We start from the raw sequence: 12,600 nt of genomic DNA on the forward strand, positions 1-12,600 counted from the left end.
AAAAAAAAAAGAAACTAAAAGTTCTAATGAGGTGGAATCACATGATGATTATATCGAACAAGTAGAAGACAAGAGTGCAGGTCTCTTACCTGAGGACAATAACATGATTTTAGACACTAAAGTTGTAACACAAAATGATAGGCTGGTGAACTTAGTACTGATAGCAGGAAGGTACAGCAAAGGATAATACAGCTGAATCAAATGCATTAGATGTACAGAGTACATCAGCAACATTAGTTGTTAGTTCAAATACATAACAGCCAACACCAGTTACACAAACATGATTATAACTTGAGATCATGTGTTCTAGTTGCAAACCAAACCTGGATTCAAACCACATTCACAAGAAGACCCAGACAAGTGCAACCATGAGAGAATACCCATACTGACATGGTAGAATGTGTTAGACCATTTGAAAAAATGTGATAAAGATAAATTATACAATAATAAAAAACAATATATATAGGGATAAAAAGAATAGTAATAATATGGTTACATAAACTGTTAGTAATTGTATTTATAGATGTACTGAAATCTTCTTGATGTTAACAATAATCAAAGTAGCAGAACAAAACACAAGTACAGTTCCAATGAAAAAGTTACTCTTTTTAGTGGGATTGATCGTAACATTATAACGCCCCCATGGCTATAAGGGCGAGCATGTTTGGTGCGACGAAGATTCGAACCCACAACCCTCAGATTACGAGTTGAACGCCTTAATCCACCTGGCCATGCTGGGCCTTATCAGGATATAAATGGATATATCATTCCAACAGTATATTTCATTATTAACCAAGAACCTTGCCTACAGTTTATAAGTTTGCCCATCGAGAGACAGTTTTCAGAAGATTGTTGGTTTCCTACAGTTAATATACTATAAATCTTGGAATCCATAACTGTGATACATGCTTATCAATCAGGAACATTTATAGATTTTGAAAAATACAAACCATTCAACTTTGGACATTTGTACTTCTACAAAAGCATTAGATATACATTTTCCTTGATAATCTGTACGAGACCAAACAAAAATATGGCTAGCTAGCTTCCTGTCAAATAAATTGTACCTGTGTATCATTACAGAATTAATTTGCTCATCATGAACTATCAATAAAAGATTTAGGTCCAGACTAGACAGAAGACTCAGTAATGTTTGTAAAACTTTTGTATATAAAATCATTATTTGTAATAACTTATTATAAACTGTATTATTGTCTGTATATTAAAATATGTGTTAAGAAAGAAAATTGTGTGCATCAATCTTGTTAGCAAATATAAATTTGATATATATCAACACTCAATTAACTTTTAAACTAAAATTTCTTGCTATTTAAAACTAATACATAACAGATAAATCTGAGACTCATCTGAAATAAATTATGATATGTAACAAATTATTAGTAAATATTACTAATGAATTAATAGATGTTAGAATTGAGCAGACTGAAGTTCATAGAGCAGGAGCTGAAATGTTAGATTTTAATGAAAGGATTCAGAATAAGCTACAATCAATTAGCTTTTAGTATGAAGTGTAGCAACACATCTAGCTAGATTAGTTTAGACTCTTACTGTAGCAGCATACAGAAAGTTTACATTACTCACACACTAGCAAGCTGGAAAAAGTATGCTAATACTACACTTATAATTTGCAAGACCTGAGCATAGTGATCAGGTTTACACATACTACACATGGGCATATGTAAAGACTGCAACTTGTAGGATTTTCATACAAATTCCACTAAAAGCAACAGATAGCTGTTTAAACTATACTGAATTGTAATAACACACATACCTAACCCATATCTTTAAATAATTTTATGGCACTAACAACAGAAAACAAAAACACCCTAAACAGTTGTGTCAAATGATCAACATACTTATTTAGGAATGACCGAGGAAGACGTGTACATAGATAAATTCAGGGATACACTCCATATCAGTTTTATTATGGAGCTATGCAATATTTTCAGGAATAAAGAATATCAGAACTATATGTAAAGATAATTATTATCCCAATGCTCTTTTACTTTTATAGAATTGAGACACAAGAAACCTGGGTATTTAATGTCAAAGATGAACTAATATTATCAGTAGCATGTCCTAAACCCATTGTGCACCAATTCAATTATTAGACATGTGATAAACTTAAGAGGTAGTGGATACTTAAAACTGATGACAAACTGTTCTGCAACTAAACAGGTAAAGTTTATCCTTAAATTTTAGGACCAAGACTACATACACAGTGGCACAGTTAAATATACAAGACTAGGTACACAATGCATCTACACTTGAGAAAATCTAGTGTAGAAAATGTTGACTTGCACACCCATGTGGATCCAAACAAGGAAAATAATTTTGAAACTGCTATCTTTAAATCTGGAAGACTCTCACTTCTTGGAATAGTGAGCCACATCTCTCTGATAGAACATTTTTATTTACCTTTTATGTGTTCTACACTTTTCAGGGTAAGCATCTCGTCTTCAAATCCACACTTATCCAAAGACAAAAAAGATGTAATTTCCTTACTGAAATTTTCTAAGTCAAAATGAAATGGATCATGCAAAAATTCAAATTTTTGAGATTGATTTTTGATCCAGTTTACACAGAGATTATCTTTAGCATTAAGGTCTATGATTTCTCTCTCAATTTATAGAAAACTATTCAACTTTGCAAAACGTGTCAAATCATTCTTTTGTAATTGTTCCACAAGGAGATTTAGCTTTAATTGAAATTCATGAATAGACTGTGATTGCTCACTTATTATCGTACCTCTTTCCTGAAGCTTCGTATTCAAATTATTCAAGTGAGCCATCATGTTGCACAGAAAGTGCAAATCACACTGCCATGACAAAGTTTCAATTTCAGTGAAATTTTCAATCTTACCTTTTTCAACAAGATAATCTTTTATTTGAGGAAATAAAAAAGTAAATTGTTCCAAAACTTTTCCTCTACTTAACCATCTTACATTTGCAAAATCAGTAAAATGATCAAATGTACAGTCATTTCATTTCTTCAAAGACTCAACAAACTGCTGATGGATGAGCTTCCACTTCACTTCTAATATAATTCAAAATTTTTACAGCAATGGCTATCAGATTTTTCAATTCATCACTTTTAGATATCTGAGCACATAAATTTTCCTGATGCAAAATGTAATGGAAAGATGGCAGCATGGACTTCACATTATTTTCAATTAAATGCTGCTTCAAAAGAGAAACAAATCCTAATTTTGCCCCAGTCATGGTGGAAGCACTGTCTGTTGTGACAGAAACCAGTTTTTTAAAATCCAGATTGAATTTCTTTGACATTTAAAAGATGTTTTTTCCATATGTTCGATCTCGAAATCCACAAAGGCCAAGCATTTCTTCCCTCACTTGAAGATCTGAAGTTACATATCAAACCCAAATTATCAACTGTGTTGTGTTACTAACATCTATTGACCCATCTAGTGCTAAAGAAAAATACAAAAACTCTTTTAGTTGTTCAAGCAACTGATTTTCTGTCTTCTGCTAACTCTAGCATTCTGCAGACAATTTTACTTTGACTTGATTGCAAGTTATTTACCTTTTGAAGAATATAATCTTTTATTTTTGAATCATAATTCTCCAACAGAGTTTCAATGATTACAATCAATATTTCTTTTACCAGTTCAGCATCAGAAAATGATTTCTTTTTTTGAGCTAGAATTCAAGCTACTTTATAGCTAGCTAACTTATAGATTGTATCAATGATAAAAATGATTTTAGGCTTCCCTTTTACTCATGAAGTTGTGCTTTCAGATGGCTAATTTCATTCATACAATTTTTGCTATAAACTGGAAATTTTACATCAAATTCATTGTGAAAATTGTTAAAGTGTTGCTTACGGTTGTATACTTTATTATTCGTAAAAACTTTTGTTATGTTGTTTTCTTATAGCAAAGCCACACTGGGCAATCTGCTGAGTCCACCAGCAGGGGACAACTTTGTTACACGAAAGAGACACTGGCTTATTATTTACTTCAATCACTGCAAATTTCAACTCCCAACTTTGATTAAGTTCTCGTTTCACATTTTTCCAGTCACGCACCATTCTCTTTTTGGCAGTAATGTCAAAATCATTTAAATTGTCTTCATTTTCTGAGTGTTCACCATCATCTCGATTCTTTCATTTTTGAATTATCCACTTATCCATGTTATGTGATTAAAAACAAAATATACTTAAACACTTGAAAGTTGCAAAATAAAAATATGTTTGCAAGCACATGCAAAACAACATACACTCAATAACAAACATCTAAACCAGACTGATGTTACAAAATGGGCATAGTCTGTGGCTGTGATGAAGCTTATGACATAAGCAATGCAGTTGCTGATTACCAAATTTGCAATACAAAAAAGAAATGATGGAAAAAGTTGATTACTAAACTAAAGCTGGCCACAATTGTGCTATCCATTGGCCACATGTAGCCAGTGGCCATGGAGTTGCTCACCCCTGCATAAACAAAAAGTAGTTTAATGAAAAGTTTTAATGTAAGTCACTAAAACCTCAGTATCTGTTGAATGTGTAAAACTTATTGCTCAATAATAAATAAAAACAATCAAGTTTTGCTTTCTTCATTTACAGCTAGAAGTACAATCAATAAACAATCTTTACAAATTTTACATTAAATCAGTTTGTAAAAATAGTTTCTTATTGGATCAAGCAAACTTGTGAGAGGCTTTGAATTTCACTTACCTATGTGAACAAAAGATTCAAAAATATTTTTCTCAGGCTAATAATGGTAGTATATTCAAAGATATGGAGGAAAACTAGAAACATGATTAATACTGTTGCACTATAGATGATTTTAAACACATCAATAAAATGTACAGTAGAAAAGAAAGAAAACCAAAAGTAACACTGAGTAGACTTTCAAAACCATATGCTTTCATTACAGATTTACATAAGAACCTTTAAACATAAAAACATCTCAACACTCATGGAGTCAGTTTGCTAAAACATGAACCAAACTTCAATATAAAATAACTCTTGAAATTAATTACCTATTCTTAAATCCTCTTTTTTGACATTGATCATAAGTTGCAACATAAACTTATAGGCATTACTCCAATATCCATTTTCAACTCTTAAAGAGATTGTAAAACAACTAACCTTATTTTTCAATGAAGAGCTGTTGAACTCATGAAAGGTCATAAAAGACTGGGGATGACGTTTATCACATACCATTTCCTCTTTAGAACATGATGCAAGGGTTTGATCCTATTAAGTAACATGAACAGTCTCAATTATAGTAAGACTGACAAGAAAACACTTCAGCAGTTTTCAACAGATGATATCATACTTGTAATCGGTAGTATGAAAAACACAGGTAGGAAATGGTGTGGAGAGACAACATGCAGGTGACAAAGGTATACAAGGGCACCGAGAGATAATAACAAGTAGACAGTGATAATGAAAGTTTGTTTGTTTAGTTGTTATTAAGCACAACTTACTAAACAAACTATCTGTGTTCTGCCAATCATAGGTATCTAAACCCTACTGCTAGCACTATAAGTATGCAGACTTACCAAGAGTAACTGGGGGGCAGACATAGGAAAATAACACTTTAGTACACAACAATGATGTTGATGAATAATAGACAATGTCACAGAAAAATAATACATATGTAGAATGGCAACACATGTACAGGTACTTATATAGAAAGGCAATAAATTAATAGACAGTACATATGTAACAGGCAACGTAAAAAGAAAATGCACATTTACAAAAACAAACTTACATTTCCTTCAGGTTTTATAGGAGTAGGAACAGGTTAAAATTTTTCTTAGTAAAGGTAAATGTTTTTTGAATGAGTTGACTAACAAAATGTTTCAAGTATTCACATATTTTTCTGTTTAAAGACCCAATACACAAATATCTATGAACAATACTAACTTTATATATAAGCAAGAGAGTTCCTAAAAGGTATTCAAACTCAAAGCAATGAATATGTTTCACTGAGAATTTTCTGCAGAAAATGAAATGAAGTTTTATAAACTTAAAAGTTTTAGTTATTATTTCTGACACTAATCTTTCAATAAGTACTGTAAGATTAATGTTAAAATAATTACTGTCAGACACTAATGAAGCACTTAACATTGTATCTTCATTTTTTTAGTTTGCAACTATCATTACTTTAAAGTTTAAAAAATATACTTAATTCTTCAAATAATATCAAAAAATAACAAAATTCTAGCTAAAGCTTTTGGTTTTATATTATTCAGTTCTTTTTAAATTAACAATAATCTAAGTCTTATTTTTTAACAGTTGTGACCTCTTGTTATAGAAGAACTGCTTACTTTGTATTGGTTTTGAAGATGACGAGTTATCAGGGTAAGATAGGCTATAGATTCCTTCTGGTCTCTTGTTCGTTTGATGGTGAATCCATCAATTACCTTTAAAATTGGACAAATAAAATATTTTTAATGAATGTAGAAAGTCACAGAATTTGATCAATCATATGTTTTCTGATTATTTTAGATTATTACCTTCTTGCAACTGTATTTTACATACTGTTTCAGAGCAGAATTTGCAGAAACAAAACAGACATGGTGAAATCTTGGGGTCTGCAGACAAGCTTAAACTTTGGAAAGGCAAACATTTCTTTTTGACTAATTTAAATACTAACAAAATATCTTAACAGTACAAATTTTGTTCAAAAATAATTTTCATTGATGTCTGAATTTCAGTAAATTGCAGATTCACTGTAACAGCTTAAGACAACTTCCCAAATTTGTTTGCTTTATGAATTTCACACAAAGCTATACAAGGACTATCTACACTATCTATCCCTAATTGTGGAGTGATAGACAAGATGGAAGACAGTAGTCAGTACCACCCACCACTACCACCTTTCACTGATGAAACAATAGAATCTGTGAACAGTCTGACCAGCTAAGGTAATTATTTCAATTGCTCTTAGTTTAGTTATAAAGTCAATTAAATAATAATAGGAAAAATAAATTGCATGTTTTCTTTGTGTGTGTGTGTGTGTGTGTTGTTACATTTTGTTCTAAGTTTAATATTTGAAATAATAATAACAAAAATAAATCAGTGAAGTACTAATAACAGCTCCAGCAGAAATCAGGGTTAACTTTTATAAACACTTTAAATCTTTAATTAAAAAAATGTGTGTGTGTATATATATATATATATATATATATATATATATATATATATATATTATTCACACATAATTACTACCATTCTTTTTATTTTTAATGCATATATTTATTTACTGTTATAAAAGTAACCATTAGGATAGGTAATAAACTGCAAGTAAAATATAAATACTAAATTAATTTCACTCTATACTATACACACAAGAAGGTTGTAATTCAATACCATAATTTGAACTATGCATTGCTGGATAACTTTATTAAATAAATATAATAAATAAATAATACAATAAATGAAAAAACAAATGACTTATGAGCCTAAGGTTATTCAGGATTAATAATTGTAATTTTTTTACACCTTTCTTTCTGCAATGACTACAGATTGTAATTTAGATTTCACATTTCTTGTAGGGGTCATAAGGTCGATGAGGTTGAATGAGCTTGTAAAGATTTATGGTAGAGAAAATAAAATATAAATCTTCACTGAAAAAACTTTTGGCATTCATTTATGTCTTAGTGGCCATGTGAAGGATATTTAAAAGCTCTAAGATAAAAAAAAAAAAGTATTTTGATTCTGAGGATAAAACAGTGGGATCTGTGAACAGTTTGACCAGCTAATGGAATTATTTAAATGTAAAGGCAAATCTTTCAAAAGGAACTGAATTAAAATTTAATTTTTTGTGTACAAAAAGTCATATAATGATTACAAAATGTTTTTTCATATGTTTTGAAGAAACACTTATTACATTAAAAGTTACAGTAATGTATAGTTTCATGGTTACATGTAATTACTCTAAAAATAAATACTCTCTGTTTTATGGATATAAAACTTTGCCACAGTAAAAATTTGTTATCAGTATATTTTTAGTGCAGGGCTGGCTAGCATTAACATGTTTCAAAAATATTAATATGTAATAGATTTGGTTGGTTATAGAAGAAGCAAGTGAAGGCATTTCACAAGTATATTCAACAGGTGTGGACAATGCGTACAAAAGGTAAGAGGTACTGTAGGAAGTCTTGACACGAAAATAGAAATTAAAAAGCTTATATTGATGAGTTCATTGATTTTACTTTCACAATAAATTCTTACTGTTCTCAAAAAACAATGAGTGAAATATACTCTGCTACTATAAAATAAAAAAAAATAAAATGTGAGAACAGAGGTAAGAAAAAATCACTTAAAGATTGTAAAAGTCAAAGGGTCTGTACTTCTTCCAAAGCACCACCTTTTCCTTATATTTGATGTGGCAGTAGTGTTTGGAAACCACCCAACTCAATTACATATGGAAAAATCAACTGCTGCTTTTCTTCTACAGACTGTTTTCTTAGTAGGTTTAGTTTCATGTGAAGCGTGTGCTTGTGCCTCTGTTATTGAACCAAACTGATGTAGAGAGTTTTAATGTTTTTATCAGTGCTCTATTAAAATCAGTATTATTTGATACATAGAAATGCACATGTGGAAAAACAAAAATGAAATTAAATTTTGTTTTACATTGTTTAACAATTCAATCTTACTGTCTTTTACTCAAAATTATTTTATTTAACTTAGGTTTTGAAATCTATTGAAAAAATTGAATGTTAAACAGGGTTGCCAAAAAGTATCTTTCCTATTTTAAATTTTAATGATGTTTATTGTAATGTTTTTTTCACTCCAGCAAGCAATGTTAATCCCATAAAATAGCAACAATGCAAGAAAAGGCTCAGTGCATCATTTGGCTTGCAGGGTGAATTAATTCCATGGCTTCTATGTTCACCAAACACAATTTTACTAGACTCCTTTCTTTGAGGGTAAGTTATAGATATTGTGTATTGCACACCTAAAGTAAACATCATGAAACACCAGGATAATGGATGCCACTACCACTGTAGCTATGGACACATTGCAATGAACATGAACTGAAATTTAATATACATGCTGAGAGTCACTAATTATGCACACATAGAAGTCTACTTGCATGCCAACAAAAACTGTTTGAGCTGGGCTGCAAGATATTGAAAACAGCATAGTTGTATTTCTTTAATTATTAAATTTTAAAGTTGTAAACATAATTTTGGACCACTCCCTGGAATTTAAGGGCTCATATGGAAACTGAGTAGAATATATACATGGATGTGCCTTTTTTTTTTAATTACAAAATAGTTTACAAAATTAAAGTTACTATTTCTGTTTGTACTACAGAAAGTATGTTCAGTTGAATAAAACACTAAACTGCATTTACATTTAAATGATGTGTAAAATGGTCACCAGGTGTTAGATTTATCGTCACTATATTGTGTAAGACATGTAAAATTGGTACAAAAATAGCAATGATTGTGGATAGTTGTCAAATACACTTGCAGAAAAATTTTAAATAGTTTCACATATACACAATGCTACCTCCTGATAGTCATGTTCAGAGTGCACACAAGTATTTATTATAATTACTGGCATTATAATTTTTCTAAGAAATTGATAATTATGACTAATGAAAACAATGTTGGTGCATAATTGCTGATGGTGTGACATTAAAAATTAATTTTCAGCTAGCACTTAATAATTCTTTGAAAGAAAGACTTCATTCAGCCTAACTTTTGTCAATCATATTTTTTTTTCTCCAAAACAAAGAATAACTCTGTATCAATAATGTTCCTGGAATGAATTACAAAATTATTTTCAAAAATAATGCCCAACTAAGATAATTTGGCAATAAATTTAGCTATAAAAGAAAAATAAATTTTTTTCTTTTGACAATGCCAAAAATAAATTCACACATAATCCGGCATCTCAATGCCAGAACCGAATTTTAAGTGGCTCTTTTCTCCAATTATTGTGTCTTAAAAATTGTTTATCTCTTCTTTTTCTACATAATTTCAGATGCTTCAATTTTTCTTTTTGCAGATACAGGTGCATCAGTCTCATGTTTAATGACCACAATGGAGCTAAATTTTATTAAAATCTATTGAGATGATTTTTTTTTTTTAATGCTGTAATTTTGGAATTCTAGAAAGCAAATATAAAGAAATAATGCTTAGGACCTACAATTAAAAAAAAAGCTACATCTTGCTCTTAAGCTAATCTATAACAGTTAATACAGAATAGTCAAAATGAGGTAATGAGCAGAAAATAAAGGGAGTGAAATAAAGTAATTCACAGTATATTAACTGTAAAACTTATTTGTTAGTTTCTTTCTTTTATTAATAAAATTTTATATTATTTTACTTGATTACCCAATGTCCCAGCTTTCTCAGGTACCTGAGCCAACAATTTTATAGTCATAGAAAGCCATGTGTAAGGATTTCTAATTATTTTAGTACTTTTACATTCTGATGTTTTGGACATTTTATTGAGTTGCAATAATAATAACAATGCATCATAACATGCCTGAAAAGAAATAATATTTTTTGTAGTTCATAAAATATGTTGAATTTATTTAAAATATTCAAAAGGGGAAAGTAGGCAGTCAATGTTTTAAACAATTTTAACTACATCAAACAAAAACAATGAAGTCTTGAAATCAATTTAAAGGATATAGAATACAATTAATGTGATTATTTATTACTTTGGCTTGAACAGGCCATTTCTAATGAAAAGGATATAGTATTGTGAAGGTTTAAAAAAGGTTACTGAATCATATTATGTTGGGTATATACCAGTAAGAAATAGTTGTCTCTCTACAAAGACTCCAAATCAAGGCAACATTTCACATTGAAATTTTGGATAAAAACTTCTAAATATTTTTGTGCAATTGTTTGTTTTAAAAAGTAACACAAACATGTTTTGAGAATTAGAAATTTTGTAGTTTATTTTACCCTATTAAACTGATGAAATTTTATGATAATATTATGTAAAAGCTTGAGGAAATCTTTTATTTTTTAAGGCTTACTATTTGTGTGAAGGCATCTTAACTTATGATCCTATAAAATAAGAGCAAATATGTACCTGTGTATTAAAAATAGCTTGTTGTAGCGTTTTATCGGGCAAACCTAGGTGACCTGATCCAAAGTCTTCCACCAAATAGATTGGCCGACATAACCCACATGCCTTCATCCGAAACTTGAAGAAGCAAAACAAACAATATTTTTAGATAGTTTATATAACAACTTTACCATATTTTAAATGTTTAGAAAAATTAACTTTCTACTTCAACAATTATATTTTCTTTATTATTTGTAAGATGTTTCACTCTTACCTTCTCCAGACAACATTTGCTCTATTTCAGAATTTTAATGGATTTAAGGACCACAAAAGAAAGGAGGGAAGTAATATAAGTTATTAACTGCTTTTACTTCTATTTTGTTCATAAATTGCTATCTCTAACAGTTGCAATACTACATCAACTGACAAACAAAATTACACAAGAAAAACAGAATAATGTTTCATACATATAAACCTATTTAAAACAATTATTTTAAATACACTCTTAATAAAATATCAAGATTTTTATCACTTCCTTTGTTATGAAAGAGGGCTATTCACAAAACATGGTAACCATCCACAATATCCAATACTCTTGTAACTGGTCACCACTGTAAGTACACAGGTTAAACATCTTGACCTTCTTACTGAAATCTAAGTGTGGTGATTTCCAAGTGAAAGAGGCATCTAAAATTTACTCTTCCGATATAAGAATGTTATATTACATGTCTTTACAATTCAAGAAAAAAACACACCTCTGAAATGCTAAAAACAATATCAGTAAAGGAGGTGTGACTCCAGAAAAGAAAGCATAGGCTACTACAAACGCTCAGACAATTTACCATTGACCTGCTGGAGACATGACTTTTCAAAAGCACAACACATTTTATGCTAAATTTTTCAGGGCTGTTGCACTTTGCAGTTATGATCTAAGTTAAATGCACAAAGAGTCAAGAAAAAATCCAAGGTCAACTCTTCACACTATCATGCCAATGTGCTGACATCATTATACATAAATGAATATCATAACTGAGTGCATTGGATGCCAAAAAGTCACTGTTCCATGAAGAAAAAGCATCCAGTCACATGTCCAAGTTAATATGATAGATGCTTCATAAGATCAAAGTAGAAACGAAAATTCACACAGTATTGTTCACAAATAGTTAGAAGGGTCTTATATGTCTTTGAATTACTCAAATGGGCCTTATGAAGTTGTTGTCTGTGTACAAATGATGGTATTTGAAGACCTAGAAAATAGAAGAGGGCCATCATGTAGAATATTCTCAGTAATGAAGAAAAGGGCCTACATTACAACAACAAATCATGAATATCCTTCTTTTAGTGAAAGGCTAGTGTTCTTATCACTTACTTGAAAGAGCTAATTTTGAAAATTTTACCATCTTTTGTTACAATACCAATCCATTTGAAAGATAATATCCATTAACAAAACCTTGAACATTTCAAGTTAAAGTTACTAATTTTCTTATATTAGAGATACTGGAAGAATGATTTATCAAGTTAAAAAAAATTTTTTTTTTTCATTTGCTTTTCTAAAGCCAACCCTGA

The 12,600-nt window shown here is 30.0% G+C and overlaps 1 protein-coding gene across 2 annotated transcripts in view; it reads right to left on the minus strand.

The window, feature by feature from the left end:
- mus81 (mus81 structure-specific endonuclease subunit) overlaps window positions 1-12,600 on the minus strand; it is a 60,717-nt gene that overhangs the window by 11,799 nt on the left and 36,318 nt on the right. For both annotated transcript variants that reach the window (XM_076505708.1, XM_076505713.1), the window contains exons 14-16: window positions 11,059-11,172; window positions 6,321-6,416; window positions 5,134-5,241 (exon numbers count right to left, since the gene is read on the minus strand). In XM_076505708.1, the coding sequence (XP_076361823.1) occupies window positions 5,134-5,241; window positions 6,321-6,416; window positions 11,059-11,172 (318 nt within the window). The remainder of the gene's footprint in view (window positions 1-5,133; window positions 5,242-6,320; window positions 6,417-11,058; window positions 11,173-12,600) is intronic.

Source organism: Tachypleus tridentatus, chromosome 1 (assembly GCF_004210375.1).
Source record: "Tachypleus tridentatus isolate NWPU-2018 chromosome 1, ASM421037v1, whole genome shotgun sequence".
Classification (NCBI taxonomy): Eukaryota; Metazoa; Arthropoda; class Merostomata; order Xiphosura; family Limulidae; genus Tachypleus; species Tachypleus tridentatus.